This window comes from Perognathus longimembris, chromosome 3 (genome assembly GCF_023159225.1).
Source record: "Perognathus longimembris pacificus isolate PPM17 chromosome 3, ASM2315922v1, whole genome shotgun sequence".
NCBI classification, from domain to species: Eukaryota; Metazoa; Chordata; class Mammalia; order Rodentia; family Heteromyidae; genus Perognathus; species Perognathus longimembris.
In genome coordinates, this window is record NC_063163.1 from 87,409,927 (window position 1) to 87,430,195 (window position 20,269).

Sequence of the window (20,269 nt, forward strand, 5' to 3'; positions counted from 1 at the left end):
CGGCCAGAAGTGGCGCTGTGGCTCAAGTGGCAGAGTGCTAGCCTTGAGCGGGAAGAAGCCAGGGACAGTGCTCAGGCCCTGAGTCCAAGGCCCAGGACTGGCCAAAAAAAAAAAAAAAAAAAAATCCACAAAGCAAGTCTTCATAATCTTCATTCTATTCTGTTTATCACCTTTGGGCACAGACACCCCACTCCCAGGGGCCAGACCTCAGGTCTGTTCACAGTCACAGGAAATGCATGTGAAGGAAGTTATTATTTAAGAGAAAAAGACTCAAAACAACTCAGAAAACCATCTGAAAACTGGAAAACCTATACTATGATGCAATTAAAAGGAAATACCAAAGTCCTGAGGGGGAAAGTTCCAGAATGTATTAAGTAAAAAGAGCAAGACACCAAAGGGCATGCTCCAGGTAGAGGTCAAGGGGTCCCACAGGCCTGATATTGTTCAAGCAAACACCTGAAGCATCAAAAAAGGGAAATAAACTGTTTCCTTGCTCATACCTGGAAGTTTCTAGAACCTTCTTCTATAGTGTATTCTGGGTGGGAGGAGAGTATAATTCACAATGTTTCCTTCTCATTTCACTTGAGGTTGGAATCATGTTAAGTAAAATGCTACACATTCAAGAGGGAAGAAGAGACTGGTTATGGTGGTGTACACCTATAATCTCAGCTACTCTGAGCAGGTTGGGAAGATCATGGTTCAAGGCCAGCCCCGAGGTCAGCAAGACCCCACCTCAATCAAAAAGCAGGGTGTGGTTACACATAAGTGTAAGACCCCCCCAACTTGAAAAATAACTAAAAAAAGGGTTGGGTATGTGGTTCAAGTGGAAGAGTGCCTGCCTAGCAGATGTGAGACTATGAACTCAAACCCCAATGCTGAAGGTGGCTGGGACCCTCGCTTGGAGTTCCGGGGCCTGCAGTGTGAGGTCCTCACTTACCCAGAGCCGCCATGATGAGGAAGAAGGAGGCGGCCACGAGGAAGGCCACGTCAGGCTTGGTGTAGGAGAGCAGCTTCTGCAGCGTGGCACCAGATGCTTGCTCAGTGGGTGGGCGGCCTTCCCCGGAGAAACCGTCAGCCTCGGCCCCCACACCGGGCTCCAAGGTCTCGGCATCCGGCTTCACAGTGGACAGCAGCCACCAGAGCAGGAGGGAGGCAGCAAGGGAGACGTAGGTCCACACAAAGAGGGCCCAGAACCATGGGTCCCGGATGGGCCTGCGGACCTCGGAGAAGAGCAACAGCTTGACCATGGCATAGATGCCCACAAAGAGGCACACGAGGGTGATGACAATCCACGAGGCCCGCAATCGACGGGGCCCCAGGGCGCTATTCTTGGCCACACCAATGGTGGCCCCCAGCAGCAGGCAGCTGCGGTACAGGCAGGCAGCCCAGAGGTCCAGCACCGAGTCGAAGATGTTGAAGTGGCGGATGTCCTCCAGCAGGCTGCGGTCGAGGTGGCTGAAGGCATAGATGGCCGTGGTCACACCAACATCCATGCTCATGAAGGCCAGGGTCACTACTACCGCCTTCCACAGACGCATCCTGGTAGCTGGCAGTGGGCAGGTACCAAGGAACAGGTTATGGCTCACCGTGGCAAGGCCATCATTGTCTGCAGGGAGAGGCCAGACCTACAGGGGGAAAGACAGTAAACATCTGGTGTGGGGTTCAGCTGGCTATGTGGGGTTTGGTGAGCTTGAGCAAGACACTTGCTATCACTGATCCTCAGTTTCCTCATCTGTGAAACAGAAGTAAGAAGACTGACTTCCAGGGTGTGAAGAGGCTCCCACTCAGCATATTTCTGAGGCAACTCTTTGGGTTGGGGCCTTACCCATTAACAAAAATAATAATGACGCAGACCTCACAGAGAGGGCTTGCCCTGGGGGACACCTCTGACAAAAAACAACGTAGAATACTGAGAATGGGGGGGGGGGGTGAACAAGGATGCTGCAGAGGTCAACAGATGGTCACTGTTTTTAATATACAAATTTCTCAAAACCCATGTCTTCATGTGGACAATGACAATGGGAAGTTCAGTGTATGGGCATGAGTCCTGGGCCCAGTGTGTGGTACAGAATTATTATTGCTGGTGACTGTCAGCAATAGACAACAATGCCTCGGATAACCTGCACCCTTACACAGGAGGAAGACTGAAGGGGGTGGAGCTGCTTGCAGGTCCCACACAACCCAGACAGCTCTTGTCTGTGTAGCAGAGCCCAGCCGAGGCTGAGTGTCCATCCTGGCCCAGGCTGACAGTCCACCCAGGACCAAGCTGTCCCCCTAACCCTAGGGCCCAGTGGGGATCCGCATCTCAATGCCTACTTTGTCCTAGCACCTCCTGCACCAGGACTAGGGGGTCCCAGAGCTGAGGGATACCAGGCAATGAGTCTGGTGGTCTGGGGCTGCGAATGGAACTTGTCCAGGGCAGGGTTGGGGCCAAACTGTGGTGCCCCTGAACACCTCCTGAACAGTTCTTCCTGGGAGGGGCCTTTGCTGTCCCATTTGAAAATGGGTAAATCTCTGAACCTTATGTGAATCATGCCAGGTCCAGGGGTGACCACACCACAACTTGAGAGGATCAACTAGTTTTTCCCCATGGGGAAACTGAGGCACACAATGACACAACCACCTACTTTAGATACTCAACCAACAAGGACCCAAATCAAGACTTAAACTGAGATGTGAAGGACCTCAGCATGCAGTAAGTGTCCAATAACTGCACCACAGTTACATAACCCGGCACTCTCTATGGGCCTACTCTGTGCTAGTGCCTCCTGTGTTGACTTAATCCTCACAAAAATCTTTGTGGAATCTGCATGGTGGTCATCCCCAGAGAAGCAAATACTTGTCCAAGGGCATACAGATGGTGGATGACACAACTGAGATGTGAACTTAGAGCTGTTTGGATCCAGAGTCTGGTTCTAGACTGTTAAACTAAGAATCTCTCAGCATAGTGAATGCCTACAGGGCATGTCCATTTAAGGAAAACAAGGTCTATATCACAGGCCCCAGTCAAGTGCAGAAGTGAGATGGTCAGGATGGTGACAGCCATAGCCCACACATTAGTACTAACATGTACAAGAGACCTCTCCAAGCAATTTACATAAATACAAGAAGCCAACGAAGTAGCTTCTACTATTATCCCCATGTTACCATTGAGAAAACAGAAATACAGAAAGATCAAGTGACCTGCCTCAGGCCACACAGCTAAACAGAGCTGGGCTGTGAGGCTTCAAAAATCTGGGTTCCTGCCGGGTGCCAGTGGCTCACCCTTGTAATCCTAACTACTCAGGAGGCTGAGATCTGATGATCACAGTTCAAAGCCAGCCTGGGCAGGAAAGTCCTTGGGAGTTTGATCTCCAATAAAAACTCAGAAAAAAGCCAGAAGAGGTGCTGTGGCTCAAGTTGTAGAGTGCTAGCCTTGAACATAAAGAGGGAGACAGTGCTCAAGCCCACAGTTCAAGCCCCAGGACCAGCAAAAAAAGGGAAAAGTCAGGGTTCCCTATTCCAAATATCGAATGATTGAGCAGAACTCTTCAAGGGGTAGACAGGACCCCTTCAGGGTGCTAAGGAGGTGGGTCTGAGATGCAGAGAGGGAGGGCATGGGGTGATGGTCCCCAAGCCTGGGCCCTGGAAGCACCTCCATGCAGATTCAAGCCTGTCTTGGTGCTGTCACTTGCTTACTCAGCAGCTCCAAAGGGAGCCAGGGCCAAGTGGGGTCAAGGCATAGTGAGGAGGTGAGACAAGCAGGCACTCCTGTCCTGGCAGGCCCTTGCTCCATCCCAGCCTGCTGAGCTGCCAGCGCTATCTGGCTCCCAGACTATCTGCTGCAATGCAGAGGCCTCAGGGAGAGTGAGTGAGTGGGCGAGCTCCAGTCTGAGACCAGGAAGAAAAGCTCCTGGCCCAGTGCCACCTCAGGCTCCTGCCAGTCACTGCCAGCTGCACTAGAGCCTGCCAGCCACCTCGGCTGCTGCCTCCCTTAGGTGGGCACATAGATCTGGGCCCCCAGACCCAGGCTGAGGCTCAGAGAGACTCAGATCAGAGACACATGGGCTGGGCTCTCCTCACCTCCAACTTCCAGGCATTGGGGAACTCTTTCCCCATGTGACCACAGCCCAGGCAGCCAGTTGCCCACCTGCGAACCCTATTTTTGTTTGTTTGTTTGGTGCTGAGGACAGCCTGTGCATGCTAAGCAGATGCTTTGCCACTGAGCTACACCCCTAGCCCCAGCTACTTATATTCCTTAGAATAAACAAATCTCCAAAGACCAACATCAAAGATGATGGAAGCATGTTTTGCAGAAGAGTGGAGGTGAGGTTTTTGTAGGGCTGTCTGGGGCACAGGAACCATAGTACCAGACCCCGGCCCCAAAGGGCTGAGTCCTTCCACTCCCTGTAAGCAATATCCGACTGGGGCCAGGTTGGGTTACAGTGTGTGTGTGCGGGGGGGGGGGGGGGCGGGGAGCAGGCTGCTCAGTTATTTTTAAAGTTACTGAGCAGGAAAATAAAGGGGACAAGACCACAAGTCAAGACTGCAAGGAGGGAGGATGGGGACAATAAGGATGCTTGTAGGTATGTCCCCGCCCTCTCTGTCTGACTACAAGGACACAGCTGGTTCCCGCCAGCTGGAGAGGGAGAGCAAATTGTGGGCATATGGGTGATGTGCATGGCCCAAGAGACAAGGACAAGGTGGTGGCCAAAGGCCAGGCAGGGCTTTCTCAGGGCACAACCTGGTCCAGGAAGCCAGGGGCAACTCTGTTTAACCCCCAAATGCTGTACGTGGCCCAGGACTGGCCAGTGACCCTAGGTGTAGTGGAGGTGGAGGGGGGAGTCTTAATAAAGGCTTTCCTTTCCAATAGAAGAGATCCTGGCTGGAACTACTAGCTGTGAGCTCAGAAAAGCCAGACTGGGACAGCCAGGAGATAATAACTATTACTACAAGCATAGCAGCTACCATTTTTGGGGTTCCTAAAGCGGCTGGCAACTCCTGGCTCAGTGACCCACTACCCTCCGAGGCTCAGGTCGCCATGCTCATCCCAGCTGGATAAGTTAAATGACCCTTGGTAAGTAGTAGTTGAAGCAGAATGGAAACGGGAGGGTTTGCCATCTAGGGGTCTACAAAGGGGTCACAGGGAAAGGTCTTGACTTAGCGCCCAAGTGGCCCTAGTTCACCTTCTCTTGGTGGGCTTTCTCCCCCTAGGTGGGCAGAGCCCTGGAAGGCCCAGCCACTGCTCATTGGCCGGAAGGGGCTGCAACGGGTTTCAGAGAGCAGCAACACCCCTGGGCTGGGTCCTCCCTGATGGCCCCAATGTCTGGGCCCACACACCCCAAGCTGGGGCTGATCCTCTCCCTGAGATGTGGGAAAGTAGCTTCAGGTAGTTGTGGCTCCAGGCCAAGCAAAGTAGGGACAGCCTCCTCTGGTCACCTAGCGCCGTCGGGGGGGAGCAGGGACAGGAGGGACCCCTCATCACTGGGGCTGGGGTGGAGGGCGGGAATCCTGTCTGCCGAGCCTAAAGCTATCTCAGTTAACGCGTGGGGAGACGTCTCGGCAACCAGGGAGGGGCCGCGGGCCCACGGACCTGCCTCGGGGCGCGGCACGGAGGGGCAGCGCCGGCCCGCTGTCCAGCAGGGAAGGATGAGGGGTGGCAGGGAGGGCTCGCCCGGCGGGGGTGGGCAAAGCCAGGCCGCCCCGCCGCCGGTGCCCGCGTGGGGGTGGGGAGCCCTCAGGAGTCGCGGGCGCGAGCCCGGGGGGACAGCAGCCCCCGGCCCCCTCACGACGCGGCCCACGCACCCTTTTCCAAGAGACGGCGCTGCTGGCGGGCTGACACGGTGCAACAGCCGTCCCGCGGCGCAGCGGGGTGCGGGCGCCGCCGGGATGCGGGCGGGCAGCGGCCTCGCCGGGGAGGCCGCCAAGGGCGTCGAGACGCCCGCTCCCTGCCCCGCACCCCGGTCGCCCCCTCAGCCCTAGCTGCTCTGGGGCCCGGCGCCGCGCCCTTACCTGTTACCTGGCACCAGGTGAGCCGGAGGAAGGGGCGCGCGGCGGGCCCGGGTCGCTGGGGCCGCAGGTGGCGCGCCGCTCCTCCGAGCCCGCGCGGGGCCCAGCGCGCGCTCCGCTTCGCCCGCCCGCGGCCGCTCCCGCCTCCCGCCCGCGCTGCGCCGCGGCAAGGTCGGAGCCGAACCCCACAGGCGTCGCGACCGGCAGAGGGTGGGGCGGGGCCTCCGCTGACTTGTGGGCGTGGTTTCGGCGAGGGGCGTGGTTTCCCCGGCAAGGGGCCAATGGAGCTTGGCGGGCAGGGCCGGAGCCGCCCAGGCTCGTCTCCGCCCCGCCCCCGCCGCACCAGCCGAGACCCCAACTCGCCCGGCCCCGCAGGCCCTCGGCGCTCTGGGCTCCTCACCTGACGCCTCAGCCGCGGGTAGGAATGGCCCCACCTGCTGGGAGGGGGGGGGTTGCTGATTCTTAACAGGGACAGATTGTTCTCTGCAGGAACAGCCTTGCCAGCCCCAGAGCGATGGACGGGGTTTATGACCCTGGTCCAGCCACTCATCCACCCACAACTCCTGAGGAAGCTCCTGGTGCATGCCATACCCCATTCCAAGATGTGAGAAGCAGAGCGCGGTAGGGCACATCTGTAGTCCAGACTGCTCGGGAGGCAGATGGGAAGGAGGATCCCCTGAGTCCAAGAGTTCAGAGTTAGCCTGAACAATTTAGTGAGGCTATCATCTCTTTTTTTTTTTTTTCGGTCAGGGGGCTTGAACTCTAGGCTTGGGTGCTGTCCTGAGCTTTTCAGCTCAAGGCTAGCGATCTTGAGCCATAGCGCCACTTCCAATTTTCCAGTAGTTAATTGGAGATAAGAGTCTCACGGACTTTCCTGCCCCCGTTGGTTTTTTTTTTTTTTTGCCAGTCCTGGGCCTTGGACTCAGGGCCTGAGCACTGTCCCTGGCTTCTTCCCGCTCAAGGCTAGCACTCTGCCACTTGAGCCACAGCGCCGCTTCTGGCTGTTTTCTGTATATGTGGTGCTGGGGAATCGAACCTAGGGCCTCGTGTATCCGAGGCAGGCACTCTTGCCGCTAGGCTATATCCCCAGCCCGCCCCCGTTGGTTTTGAGCCTTGATCTCAACCTCTTGAGTAACTAGGATTACAGGCATGAGCCATGGCACCCAGCTCTTAATTTAAAAAAAAAAAATGGATTAAGCTATGAACTAATCACAATCTCTTCTCCAGGAATTGACAGTCTAGTGAGGAATCAGACTACATATAATAGGGAAATTACACACATGTTAGAAGGGAATACATCCGCCATAGGGAGAAAAATTAAATGTTCTGGGATAGGGAGGTCAGGAAGCCTTACAGACAGAGTGGCTACTAGGTGCCAGAAATGCAGACTTTGTAGAGCAGGTGAGATAAGAAAGCTGAAACTAAATAAGATCATTTCAAGTTATATTAAATTCTATCTCTCTTTTTTTGTGCCAGTCCTGGGGCTTGAGCTCAGGCCTGGGTACTGTCTCTGAGCTTTTGTTCTCAAGGCTAGCACTCTACCATGTGAGACACAGCTCCACTTCCAGCTTTTTGGTCCTTAAATGGAGCTGAGTCTTTTGGACTTTCCTACCAAGGTGGGCTTTGAACCATAATCCTCAGAGCTCAGTGTTGGAGCAGGTAGGATTACAGGTGTGAGCCACTGGTGCCCAGCTCATATAAAGTTCTGTAAGGGAAATAAGCCCCAGAGGGGCCATGGAAAGTGGCATGGGACAACTGTGACTCTTGGAGTGAGCCTCAGGGAGATCTGGAGAAGAGCGTCCTACACTAAGGGAACTGCAAGTTCAAAGGCTCTGAGGTCAGTGTGGCCTGAGCTGCGGAAACACTGGGTCCTGAGAGGTGGCCAGTGGGGAAGGCAATTCCCACGTTCCTGCGTGCTAGGGCAGGGCCTTCCTGTGCTCTCTGAACTTAAAAGTCTCTGCTGCTCCCATGGGACAGCTTCCTTAGAAGGGAATTTGGTAAAGTTCAGACTTGAAAACATTTTTTGACCCAGAAGGGATCTTTTTCTACAGACAGACTTGTGGCAGGGAGCTAAAATACTAGCTTGCAAACAGAGTAGCAAAAGCCTGGCAATAACCTAAATATCCTTGTACAGGGACCTGAGGAATAATTAGTATCTGGCCAGTAAAATGTTCTAGAGCAGGAATAAAATGCACATATATGGTGGGAAGTTATGTACAGGTAGGAAATGACTTCTTCCATGTAGGAAGTGAAGTTGAATTAGTGATCCAACTGTCAGGCAAAAATGTGAGCAAGTCAACAACTGTACTTGGAGAGAGAGCCTGAGTGGCTTCAAGCTGGGTCTGTCCACGTTGCTGCATGACCTTGGGTAGATGAGAGAGCTGAGTCCTCACCAGAGATAAACAGTGCTTTGGGGTACTGGCAAGGAAAAATGACCCAATGGTCATGGCTTGGGAGGGCTATCCCGGCATGTGATAAACAAGAAATGGGAACAAGGATTATTTTTAGGAAACATGAGTTGCCTCTACGCCTTTATGCACTCAATAGCATTGCAAAAATACCAGCAAGAACCGTGTGAAATGACAAACTGAGAGGAACAAGTGTGTCATTTCCATCACTCAGGTCATTTCTCCACATACACACCACTTTCTTGTTAACAAGTTTGCAAGTTCTCTGCCCCTCATTGAACCCCCGTTTCTCTGTGTTTGTCCTTCTGCCAAGGACAGGATTCCCCAAACCTGGCTACTGGATCTCTTTCACATCGTTTGCATGAGACCTAGCCTACTTGTTTTGTTTTTTGTTTTGCTGTGGTTTTTGGTGTGCCACTACTGGGGCTTGAACTCAGAACCTATGCTAGCATCAGAGGACCTATGCTAGCATCAGAGGCAAAAAACAAACAAACAAAAAAAGCCAGCTGCAGGTGGCTCTTGCATATAATCCTAGTTACTCAGGAGGCTGAGATCTGAGAATCAAAGTTCAAAGCCAGCCCAGGCAGGAAAGTCTGTGAGACTCATATCTAATTAAGCACAAAAAAGCCAGAAGTGGAGTTGTGGCTCAAGTGGTAGAACACTAGCCTTGAGCATAAAAGCTCACTGAGTTCTTTTGTTCAAGGCTAGTGCTCTATCACTTTTGAGCCATATGCTGAAATCTGAGGATCACAGTTCGAAGCCAGCCTGGGCAGAAATGCCCCCATGAGACTCTTATCTCCAATTAACCACTCAAAAAATCAGAAGTGGTACTGTTGTTCAAAAGTGGCAAAGCGCTAGCCTTGAGCAAAAGAACTCAGTGATACTGCTGAGGCCCTGATTTCAAGCCTCATGACTGCCAAAGAAAAAGTGCTTTTCTCCAACAAGAAATAATTCATAGGGGCTAGAAATGTGGCCTAGTGGTAGAGAGCTTGCCTAGTACACATGAAGCCCTGAGTTCAATTACTTAGCACCAAATATACAGAAAAAGCTGGAAGTGGCGCTGTGGCTCAAGTGGTAGAGTGCTAGCTTTGAGCAAAAAAAAGCCAGGGACAGTGCTCAGGCCCTGAGTCCAAGCCCTAGGATTGGCAAAAAAAAAAAAAAGAAAAAGAAAAGAAAGAAAGAAAGAAGAAGAATTCATAGAAGGTAAAAGTTAGAACTTTTGCCAGGCGCTGATGGCAATCCTATAATCCTAGCTACTCAGGAGGCTGAGATCTGAGGATTGCAGTTCAAAGCCAGCCTGGACAGGAAAGTCTGGAGACTCTCATCTCCAATTAACTACCAAAACAAAAAACAAAAACAAAAACAAAAAAACCCCGAAAGTGGCACTGTGGCCCAAAGTGGTAGAGTACAAAAGCTCCGGGACAGGGCCTGGGCCCTGAGGTCAAGCCCCATGACCAACAAAAACAAACACATAATGTAGAGGCTCTAAGTTCACTCAGAACTGCCAATAAATAAACAGATAAATAAATGTATGAATAATTCACTCACAAAAGGAATGGGTGTGTAGCTCAGTGGCAGAGTGCTTCCCCTAGCACACAAAGCTCTGGGTTCAATACCCAGTACTAGAAAAATAAAGGAAAAGAACAAACTCCAAATGGAAATGTGAAACTACAGCCATGTCCAGTTACTTGGGAGGCTGAGCAGGAGGATGTCTTGGGACCTAGGGAGACCAATGGAATAACGTATTGAGTCCCTATCTTGAAAAAACAAGGTAAAAGTATAAACTTCTAGGAGATAAAATAGGAAAAAACCTAGATGGGATGATTCAGTGAAGACTGTTTAGACACAAGGCCAAAGGCACCATCCATAAGACGAAGTGAAATCTAGACCTTCTCAAAACAAACATGTGGCCTGCAAAGGGCAATGTCAAGACAGTGAAGACCTCCTCACACAAGGAGTCTGTGTAAAGGATTTACCTAATAGAGGGCTGTTAACTAAAACAGAGAAGAAACTCTTAAAACTGAAAAACCAGGCACTAGCAGCGTATGCCTATAATCCTAGCCAGTTTGGAGGCTGAGATCTGAAGATCACAGTTTGAAGCCAGCTCAGGCAGGTAAATCCATGAGATTATCTCCAATTAACCACTCTAGAAGTGGAGTTGTGGCTCAAGTGGTAAAGTACTAGTTTGGAGGTAAAGCTGAAGCTGAAAGATAACACCTAGCCCCTGAGTTCAAGCCCCAGTACCATTCCCTCCCCCCCAAAAAAAAAACACCTCCAAAAATTTCCCCCCAAAACCTGATAGAAGGAACATACTCATCTTGCAAACCAGTGCAAAGAGAAAAACCCTGCTGGGTGAGGCTGGTGGGGGTTACAGGTGCCAGGCTGCGTGGTGCCAGCCAGACTGGGAAGCAGGCCTCCCTGAGCCTCCAGAGGAGCCAGGGCAGTTGAGAGTAAGGACATTTGAGCTGGGGAAACAGATCCTTTCCTGGACAGCAGGTGCTTCTCTATCGCTGGGCAATCAAGATGATGCGAAACGTTAAACACCTTCTTGGCTTGGCAGGCCTGGGCTGCGGAGTCCAGTCGTTGAAGGGGAAGCAGGTCCTCTTCTCTAGAGTGAATTCCAAACGTTGGTCATGGCCTCCTGGGCACAATGGTGTGCGTGCGATAATGCGTGGTGAACGTGGTGTACATGTGCATGCATGAGTGTGCGCTCCTGTCGGCGTTGACAGAGGGCAGAATCGGCGAGACAAGGCCAAGCTGAGGACGGAAAACCCCCCAAGTCCCAGACTCGCACCAGTGACCCCTTGTGGTGGGGAAAGGGAGGGGGGAGAGGCTGCTGGATTCAAATCCACAGGGTACGGCGCTGGATGAGTACCCTGGGGCAGGTCACTGCGCCATTCTGAGCCTCAGTTTCCCCATCTGTAATATAAGTTGGTGTAGGGACGAAGAGAGAGGGTAGGCGGTAAATCCTCAGAGCAGGTCCGGATAGGCATCGACGAGAGGCATTACTCCACCCGCACCCCGCACGGAACGTCACGGAGCGGGTCAAGGAGTTCCAGCAGCTCCGGAGACCTGAGCGGGGTGGGGTGGGGCCCGGCGGACCACAAGGGAAACCCGGAGGCCGGGCCCGGAAAACGTTAAAGCACACTCGTCTCACACCGGCGCCACAGAACTTGAACCAGGTCTAGACGCTCGGCCCCGCCCACCCACACAGACCACGCCCTCTCCCTGCCGGAAGTGACGCGAACTGTGAGGGGGGGGCCCGGTGAGACGTTTTAGAGCTGGCGTTGGAGCGCCGGGCAGGGACCTGGAGTAAATGCTCAATCCCGAACTTGCGCGCACAGAACCGATGGCTCCTAGCAACTAGAGGAAACGAGGTCAGACCTCCGAACTGTCCGGCTCCCACGTGAGGGCGGCTCGTTCTCTAAAAGCCCCAAGCGGATGAAGGAGCAATGTCTAAAGAGGTTCTGAGTCAGTCTGCGCCTCATGGTGAGAACTGAGGCAAAACGAGGTCCCCTTTTCCCGGTGAAGTCTTAGTGTGTGTGTGTGTTTTTCTTGGCAGCCCTGGGGCCTGAGCACTGTCCCTGGCTTCTTTTTGCTCAAGGCTAGCACTCTGCCACTTGAGCCACAGTGCTACTTCTGGCGTCTATATATGTGGTGGTGGGTAATCGAACCCAAGGCTTCATGTATACAAGACGAGCACTTTACCACTACGCCATATTCCCAGCCCAAAGTTTCCGTTTTCTTTTGCTCCTGTGAACCTAGCGGGGCCCCTGGACTGTGGGCGCCCCGCCCCCTCGGGTGGGGGCGTTCCCGGAAGTGCCCCTGCGGAGGCCGGCTGGGAGGCGGCACGCGGCACCATGGCGACGGCGGGAGGCCCGCGACGCTTCTGCCGCTGCGCCTGCTTCTGCTCTGAGAACCTGTACGTGGCCCGGTACGGGCTGCACCTTCGCTTCCGGAGCGAGCAGCAGCTGCGCCGGGACTACGGCCCGGTGAGTGGCCTGGCCGGCTACGCCCAGACCGGGGAGAGGCGGGGCTTCCTCCCTTCTGGAGTCGTCCGCTTTGCACACGCGGGCGCGCGGGCTGCCTTGCCCGCCCCCCCCCCCCCCCCCCGCTTCCTTGGTGCACAAGGGGGGATGAGGGCGCGTGTTTGCTTGGTGCGGGAGGAATGAGCAAAGGTAAAAGCGTGTGCACGCGCTCCGATTGCGGGCAGTGTGAGAAGGAGCCACGGAGAGCCGGCTGCGGGCCCACGAGGTTAACACAGCTCCTCTCAAGGATCGCGTGACACCTGCCTCTTAGCTGTTCACAGAGGAAAAACCGAGGTTCAGTGACTTTCCTAAGATCACGCCGTTACGCTCGCTGGTCTTTCTACTCCCAGATACTGCGCCGTCGGGGTTGTGTCAGCTCCCAGGACTTCCAGCAGCTCCTAGCAGAGGTGACATTCCCTTGCCCCGCCCCTTCTCTAGGTCGGGCCAGCAGGCTGAGGGGGCTCCCAGCCGCGGGCCTGCCTCTTCCTGATCCCCAAGGACTTCTAAGTCCTCCTCCCCAGTTTGTCACTCCTGGGCCCTACTACTAAAAGAGAGAAGTTGCCTGCATTTCTCCTTTCTTAACAGCTGTGAGGTGAGATAGCTATGGCCATCACCCCCATTTGGGGGCCCAGAGGCCCAGAAAGGGGCGTCAGTCCCTCACTAGAGCCTGTCACAGCAGGTGGAGTAGATATCCTCACCAGGGCTGCACACCACGGCTCCTCATTGCCCCTATCTCTAATGTAGACTGGTGCTGGAGCTGCTGCCATTGCCCTCCTGGGGTTAGTGGTGGGATTGACCATGACCCTCTTCCTCCTCTGAGTGATCCAGCTGACTGGGGGGTGCCAGGGGCTCTCATTCCAGATGCCCAGCTCAGGCTGGAGGAGAGTAGGATAAGCTCCTTCTAGCCATCCATTCCAGCTAACAGCTCAGTACCTGCACTTGACCTGGATAGATTCAGGAGTATAGGGAGGGTTGGCTTCCACCGTGGGTCCTGCTCTGGCCTTCTTGGGCCTCAGCCTTTCCACCTGTACAATGGCTTTGTGGGGTGAGTATCCCTGTTGGTAACTGAAACCTGTGTCACCCTAGCTTGCACAGGAGGTGGAACGGCGGCGGCAGCTGGGGCAGGAGTCAGCTGCTAGGAGAGCCCTTATTGCAAGCTCCTACCACGCAGCACGGCCTGAGATCTACAGCTCACTGCAGGTACCAGGTTGCCAGCTTGGGGGCTGGCCTCTGCCAGGAGGTGCTGGCACTCAGGTGTGTTCTGCCATAGGATGCAGCTCTGGCCCCTGAGTTTCTGGCTGCAAGTGAGTACAGTGCGTCGCCAGGTGCAGACCTCCAGGGCCTTCTTCAGCAGCTGGAGACAGTGTCAGGTGAGTGTTGACCCCTGGTTTGGCAGACTTGGGTTCAGCAGTCTGTGATATCTGGGAATGGGAGACCGGGATCCCTTCAAGCATCTTTGCCTTCAGAAACTGAATCAGCAGGAGCTGGGAGGGCCAGGAGCCAGGGCATTGGTCCTCATTCACTGGCCAAGCTGCCAGGAGCAGGCAGTGGCCCCAAGAAGGGAAGGTCCTCAGTTACCATCACTGTACAAATGCACAAACTGTGAGACTGGGGCAGTAAAACCATGCCAGTTCTTCATAATGAGCTCCCAGCCTATCGTCCAAGTGTCCATCCATCCATCCATCCATCCATCCATCTACCCACAGAGGAGAAGCGCATCTACCGAGTGCCCGTGTTCACGGCGTCCTTCTGCCAGGCCCTGCTGGAGGAACTGGAGCACTTCGAGCAGTCAGACATGCCTAAGGGGAGGCCCAACACCATGAACAACTATGGGGTGAGTGGGGAGGCCTGGCCCACCTGCTTGAGGGTGGGAGCAGTAGGGTTGTGTTCGAGAGGCTGCAGGGGAGCAATATACCCCAATTGCTTTGAGGAGCATGAGTGCAGAGCACTTAGCAGCACCCAGGGATGCAGGTGAGGCCTGGCAGTCTCCCCACTGGGTCTGGGCATCTCCTCCCAGGTGCTGATGAGTGAGCTAGGTCTGGACCAGCCGCTAGTGACACCACTTCGAGAGCACTTCCTGCAGCCACTGATGGCCCTGCTGTTCCCAGAGTGCGGTGGGGGCTGTCTGGACAGTCACCGTGCCTTTGTGGTCAAATACGCATTGGGCCAGGACCTGGAGCTGGGCTGCCACTACGATAATGCTGAGCTCACCCTCAACGTGGCCCTGGGCAAAGCCTTCACAGGGGGCGCCCTATACTTTGGGGGTCTCTTCCAAGTGAGTATGAGACTTGTGGGGCCCAGGGCTGTGAGGAATCCCCAGGCCTGAACCCAACTATCTGCAGGCACCTGCAGCGCTGATGGAACCCCTGGAGGTGGAGCATGTGGTGGGCCAGGGTGTGTTGCATCGGGGAGGTCAGCTCCATGGGGCCCGGCCCCTGAGGACTGGTGAACGCTGGAACCTGATCGTCTGGCTTCGGGCCTCTGCTGTGCGCAACCACCTCTGCCCCATGTGCTGCCAGAAGCCCAATCTGGTGGACGATGAAGGCTTTGGCGATGGCTTCACTCGGGATGAGCCCTCCACGGTGGACGTGTGTGCACTCACATGAGCTGTGTGCACCAAGAGGCAGTGGTGCGGTGTTAGGGCAAGTGAGGGCTCTGCCTTCTTGAGAGAAATAAAGTGAAGTCACAACACTCCTTGTGGGTCAGAAGACTGCGCTGGCTTCTTAGTCACTCAGCACATAAGCTGCTTTAGTGCAGGTTTGCTGCAACATAGCCTGGTGTGGATTCTTGGGAGTTCAGTAGCCCGATGAAGATGTGGTTTCAGATAATGATGTTCAGCCTCAGCCTGGTAGGGAGGCTCTGAGTGGGATTCCTACCACCCCTCAGCAATGGCCAGCGGCTCCAGGATGAGGCAGGGCAGGGGGGGCAAGGAGGGCTCAGTACTTCCTAGATATCTACCTCTAGAGTGGGAGTGGAGGGCTGACTGCCGAGAGAAGTACAGGGCCTGCAGCCACACTTCAGGGTTTGAATCCCTCTTCTGCCACATCCAGGGCTGGCAGTTAAGTCTGGATTTTCTCTGCCTTGGGTGGTCTTGAGAATCCAATGAGTTGACAGTTACACAGCGCTTTATAACAGCTTGTTTGTCCCTGTCCTTATTGGAGAGATGACGTTGGTGTCTCCAAGACTGTTAAGAGATGAGCATCGCACAGCCATACTTTGCTGGGCGACACATTTGAAACCCAGGAGACTTCCACATTGAAACCCAGAGTTCCGGCTTCTCTGGCAAAGTGGGGAGGTCCCATCCTCATGCTCCTCCAAGCAGCTGTGGACCGGTCTATGGTCCATGCCTTCATCCATGGTTATGACACTTGAGACCTGGGCGTCTCGGCGCGGAGCTCGGTCTGACGGAGGGGACGGGCCGGCCCAAGAGGCGAGCAGAGCACCTAGCGGGAGCGTCGCCATTGTCCGGAGACGTGTGGCCCAAGCGCGATTCTGAAAGGCAGTCTTGGGAAATAGCACAGCTGCGACCAAGACCCGGAGAACACTGGTCCTGGCGCAGGGTCGGCCCAGCCCGGAGCAGGGACCGAAGCCCGGATCCCCAGCTGGCCGGGGCAGGAAGTGAGGGCGCCAGGGGTGGACCTGGAAGCGTCGGAACTCTGGGCAACAACGCCATAAGTCACGTCGGACACCTCCCCGTGCGCAGGCCAGGCGGAAGTGGGCCGGAAGCCGCCCCTCTCGCCCAGGACGGCGTTGTTGGCTGGCGGTCTGGCCGGATGGGCCGCTGAGGTGGGGGACGCAGCAGCTTCGGGGTGGCCGGGCCGAGCTAAGGGGACGGGGTGGGGAGCGAGGAGAGCGGAGGATTCCCGGGGCGGGAGGGGGACCTGGGCCTGTTGCGCAGGCGTAGAGCAGCGGGCTCCCTATGGGGCGGGGCTGGTGCGCAGGCGTGGAGCAGGGACGAGGGACGGGGACTGTAGAGGGTTCCGGGGGAGCGGGGGGGACCGATACGCTGGCGTGGGGCGTGGGGGCGGAGGGGGCAGGGCCTTAAAGGGGCCGCAGCGCTGGCGTTGGTACGGGGCGTCGGGCTGGAGCCGCCCTTAGGGCCTATTCCCCAGGCCTGATCGGCTGGGCCTGGGACTGAGCGCGCCTCTCCCGCTCTCCAGCCTGCGGTGCTCGCCATGGCTCACGCCGCTGGTCGCAAGCGCTCGAGAAGTCGCAGCCGATCGCGGGGGCGAGGGTCGGAAAGGAGAAGGAAGAAGAGTGGTTCGGACGCCTCGAGGAGCTGCTCGGCATCGGGATCCCGAGGGCGAAAGACCAGCAGCACTCCTGGGGTGGAGGGTGAGGACCCTGGGGACGGGGAGGGTGCGGTACCATTTCCTGGCCAGCCTTTCTGGGGCAGCCGTGGGAACCACGTTGAGCAGCCCGGGGTGCGGAGCGGAGCGCCGAGGCTGCAACCCTGGGGGCAGAGGAGGATCAGGGCTCGCCTGGTAGCTGAGGGGTTGGCTGGCCGTGCTTGGTCCGAAGGCCTTTCGTGCGGCTGGACCCGGCCACAGCCCTGCCGGGAGGGCTCAACCACCGAGCAGCTCCCAGCAGGGGGACCCAGGCTTACTTCTTGCCATCCTGGCCTTCTAGCCTCACCTTCTCCCTGCATCACAGAGAGAAGCAAGCACAAGGCCCGGAGGAGACCTCGAGCCAGCTCCTCCTCCTCTTCTTCCAGTTCTTCTAGCTCCTCTTCTTCCTCGTCCTCCTCCTCTTCCTCCAGTGATGGCCGGAAGAAGCGGGGGAAGCACAAGGATAAGAAGAGGAAGAAGAAGAAGAAGAGGAAGAGGAAGAAGAAGCTGAAGAAGAAAGACAAAGAGAAGGCAGAGGTGCAGCAGTCCGAGGCTCTGCCTGGCCCCTCACTGGACCAGTGGCACAGATCAGCTGGGGAGGAAGATGATGGCCCAGGTCCTGTGCTGACCAACATGCAGGAGGGAGAGGGTCCCCTCCTCAGGCCTGCCTAACATTGTCTCCCACGGTTCCTTTCAGTCCTGACTGATGAGCAGAAGTCCCGCATCCAGGCCATGAAACCCATGACCAAGGAAGAGTGGGATGCCCGGCAGAGTGTCATCCGCAAGGTGGTAGACCCCGAGACAGGACGCACAAGGTGACAAGCTTGGGGCAGCTAGGCCTCATGCTGTGCCTCTGGGAGTGTCCATTGGGGTGGGGGTGTGGCTGCAGCTGCTCCCAAAGGCCCACTATGCATGAAACTGGTCACAGCTCAGCCGTTCTTCCTGGTTCTTCTCTGGTTTCCCATGGAAATGGCTGGAGGGAAGAGGCCTTGAGGCTTTTCCAAGTGGCTCTTGTTGGTTGGACAGGTGTAGGCTGGCAAGGCAGAGCTTACCTGGGCTGCCTCCATCCCTGTCACAGGTGCAGTGTTGGGGGTGGGTACTCTTCAGGCTGAAGATTTTTGTGTGTGTTGGGGCTTGAACTCAGGCTTGAGCTCTCTCCCTTAGCCTTTTTACTCAAAGCTAGCACTCTACTACTTGAGTTACAGCTCCACTTCTGGCTTCTTGCTGGTTAACTGTAGATAAGAGTCATGGGCTTTCCTGCTCAGGCTGCCTTGGGATCTTGATCCTCAGATCTCAGCTAGGATTATAGGCATCAGCCACCACCCCCTCGCACCAGTTTGGAGATGGTGGAGCACTGGGATTTCTCTGCTGTGAGGTTCTGGTTCTGTTGCTCTGGCACAAGGGACTTAGCCTGTTTCTTGCTGAATGGACACTATCCTATCCACAGGCTTATTAAGGGTGATGGAGAGGTCTTAGAGGAAATCGTAACCAAAGAACGACACAGAGAGATCAATAAGGTTGGTGTTGCCCTTTCTCCCATAGTCTGCTCCCAGCCCTGTTTCTGATGGCCCTGTCCTCCTGTGTTTTCTTCTTCAGCAAGCCACCCGAGGGGATGGCCTGGCCTTCCAGATGCGAGCTGGGCTGCTTCCCTGAGGGTTCCAGCTGGTTGGGGCCTGTGGCCTGCTGATGGTAGCTTGGACACAGGTCTCCTGGTGGGGGCAGCTAGTCTGATGCCCACCTGTGGGTTGCCCTGAGCCGGCCCAGTGGCCTCTCAGGAAGGGGTAGAGGATGGGATCACTGGCCCCAATGCATCTGAAGAATGCTGCATCTCAATATTAAATGAATATTAAATATTCCCATAGACTTCTTGTCCTGTTGTTTCTTGTGCTGCTGAGGGGGTACTGAGGGTACTACCTGTTGTTTTTTGTGCTTGAACTCAGGGCCCTCTTAGCTTTTGTGCTCAAAGCTAGCAGTATACCACTTGAGCTACTGCTCTACTTCTACTTCTTTGGTGGTCAGTTGGAGATAAGAACTTCACAGACTTTTCTGCCTACTTTTGACTTTTAATTACAGTCCTCAAATCTCAGCCTCTTGAGTGGCTAGGATTACAGGTGTGAGCCACCAGTATTTGGCATACTTTTTTTTTGGGGGGGGGGTAGGGTGAGGGTGGGAGAGGATAGGCTCTAGGCTTTAGGGAGAGCTGGGATGCCTCCTGGTAGTGAACACAAGCCATCCTAGCCACCTCTGCTCCCACGGGACCCTGATTCTATGCCCAGTGAGTCCGAAGTCAAGTCTTTAGCACTTAAGTTCTGACCCACTCAGGCTTAGGATACAACCACTGCCCATGCCCTGCCCATAGATCATCCTGGTGCTGCAGTTCTGGGGTATTGGGTGGGAGTGCCCACTGGCTTACTGGCTGACCCCTATGCAGCAGAGACCAACAGACCTGCGTCACTGGGAATGGCGGTCAGCTGGTATAGCCACGTACACCATCCGCTGTTTGGGAGGGACACCCCTCCTCACCAGTTTTTCCTTGAGGATGGCCCTACCCAACCCGTGCCATGATCGCCACAGTAATGAGACAAGAAGGAAGCCTCCTGCTTCTTTAATTGATGTAACAGACAGTGACGCTGCATACAGAGCACACTCAGGCTGACAATGTGGGGGCAGCAGGGCAGGGGAGGACACTGCTCACATGGCCCAGAGAGACAAACAGCACAAGGACAGACAAGAGGTGGAGGTGTGAGGACTAGATTGGATGGGGTAAGCAGGTGGACAGCTCACACTGAGCTGGGACGGGGTGGGGGTCTCTGCTAAATCCCTCAGAAATCAGAGAAGGCAGGTGGTTGGAGCTGGGTGCCACCAAGTGTCAGTCCTGGGGTCTGGGGCAGGGGGCACTAAGGCTTCTATTCTAACAGGCCTGGGGTGGGGTGGCAGTCAATGAGGCCTGCCTCACCCTTTGGTTACCACTGGTCAGGCCTGAGCCCTGCAGCTCAGCACCTGACACTGTAAACATTTTTGGTATTTTAAAGGACCCTCCCTCTCATAGTTTGTGGGAAACTGGAGACTGCCAACTGAATACTAGGAAGGCCAAAAGCAGACCAGGTTACAGAGGTGGTGGGGGGGAGAAGCTGCCCATCTCACCATCTATGGCTGAGGGCCATGGAAGAGGCCCAGGGGACTATTGCTGTTGTCCTTGGCATGGCTGGCGGCTGGGCAGGGGAGGGGAAGGGAGTGGGGAGAGGCCAAGCCCACTGCCCGTAGGGTCTCCCTGGCCAGGAGGCCTCCTGTATTGCAGGTGGGTCTGGGACTTCCAGATAGTTCTCCAAATGGCTGGTCACCAAGGTGTAGGCAGGACAAGGTAGGGGGGGCATGAGAGGAGGCCGCACTGGCCACTGGGCCCCAGCTGGGGCTGTGATTGTCGGGCCGACGGCCTCCTCCTTCCTGGAGCAGAGGGGCCAGATATTGCACTTGACTGCAACACTAACATGGAAACTTGGTCCATAAAATCATCATT

The 20,269-nt window shown here is 55.4% G+C and overlaps 3 protein-coding genes and 1 long non-coding RNA gene across 11 annotated transcripts in view; 3 read left to right on the forward strand and 1 right to left on the reverse strand.

Annotated features, from left to right (window-relative positions):
* The window catches only part of Abcb9 (ATP binding cassette subfamily B member 9), a 29,056-nt gene extending 17,654 nt beyond the window's left edge, over positions 1-11,402 (reverse strand). Inside the window, exons 1-2 of one of the 5 annotated variants that reach the window (XM_048343068.1) lie at positions 10,710-11,402; positions 938-1,625 (exon numbers count right to left, since the gene is read on the reverse strand). In XM_048343068.1, coding sequence (XP_048199025.1) covers positions 938-1,538 — 601 coding nt within the window. In that variant the 5' untranslated portion in view covers positions 1,539-1,625; positions 10,710-11,402. Of the gene's footprint in view, positions 1-937; positions 1,626-5,991; positions 6,349-10,709 lie in introns of those variants that run through there. The other 4 variants (XM_048343070.1, XM_048343069.1, XM_048343067.1 and 1 more) reach the window with 4 other exon arrangements.
* Positions 4,674-20,254, forward strand: LOC125349190. The gene is made up of 3 exons (XR_007210478.1): positions 4,674-4,685; positions 6,433-6,439; positions 20,118-20,254. It is a non-coding gene; the product is annotated as an uncharacterized LOC125349190 (long non-coding RNA).
* Ogfod2 (2-oxoglutarate and iron dependent oxygenase domain containing 2) lies at positions 11,843-15,115 on the forward strand. 2 transcript variants are annotated; one of them, XM_048343072.1, is made up of 8 exons: positions 11,843-11,885; positions 12,162-12,388; positions 12,696-12,831; positions 13,511-13,624; positions 13,695-13,794; positions 14,131-14,258; positions 14,442-14,699; positions 14,767-15,115. In XM_048343072.1, exons 1-8 carry the CDS (start codon positions 11,883-11,885, stop codon positions 15,028-15,030), a joined length of 1,230 nt encoding a protein of 409 aa, XP_048199029.1. In that variant the 5' UTR covers positions 11,843-11,882; the 3' UTR covers positions 15,031-15,115. The 2 variants fall into 2 exon arrangements, with proteins under 2 accessions (XP_048199029.1, XP_048199030.1); XM_048343073.1 differs by lacking the exon at positions 11,843-11,885 and having other exon boundaries at positions 12,184-12,388; positions 12,775-12,831.
* Positions 16,034-18,615, forward strand: Arl6ip4 (ADP ribosylation factor like GTPase 6 interacting protein 4). Of its 3 annotated transcripts, none has more exons than XM_048343075.1 (6): positions 16,034-16,210; positions 16,585-16,759; positions 17,054-17,368; positions 17,450-17,567; positions 18,200-18,269; positions 18,349-18,615. In XM_048343075.1, exons 2-6 carry the CDS (start codon positions 16,600-16,602, stop codon positions 18,403-18,405), a joined length of 720 nt encoding a protein of 239 aa, XP_048199032.1. In that variant the 5' UTR covers positions 16,034-16,210; positions 16,585-16,599; the 3' UTR covers positions 18,406-18,615. The 3 variants fall into 3 exon arrangements, with proteins under 3 accessions (XP_048199032.1, XP_048199034.1, XP_048199033.1); XM_048343077.1 differs by having other exon boundaries at positions 16,038-16,210; positions 17,078-17,368; XM_048343076.1 differs by lacking the exon at positions 16,034-16,210 and having other exon boundaries at positions 16,482-16,759.
* Positions 20,255-20,269: the final 15 nt, after the last annotated feature.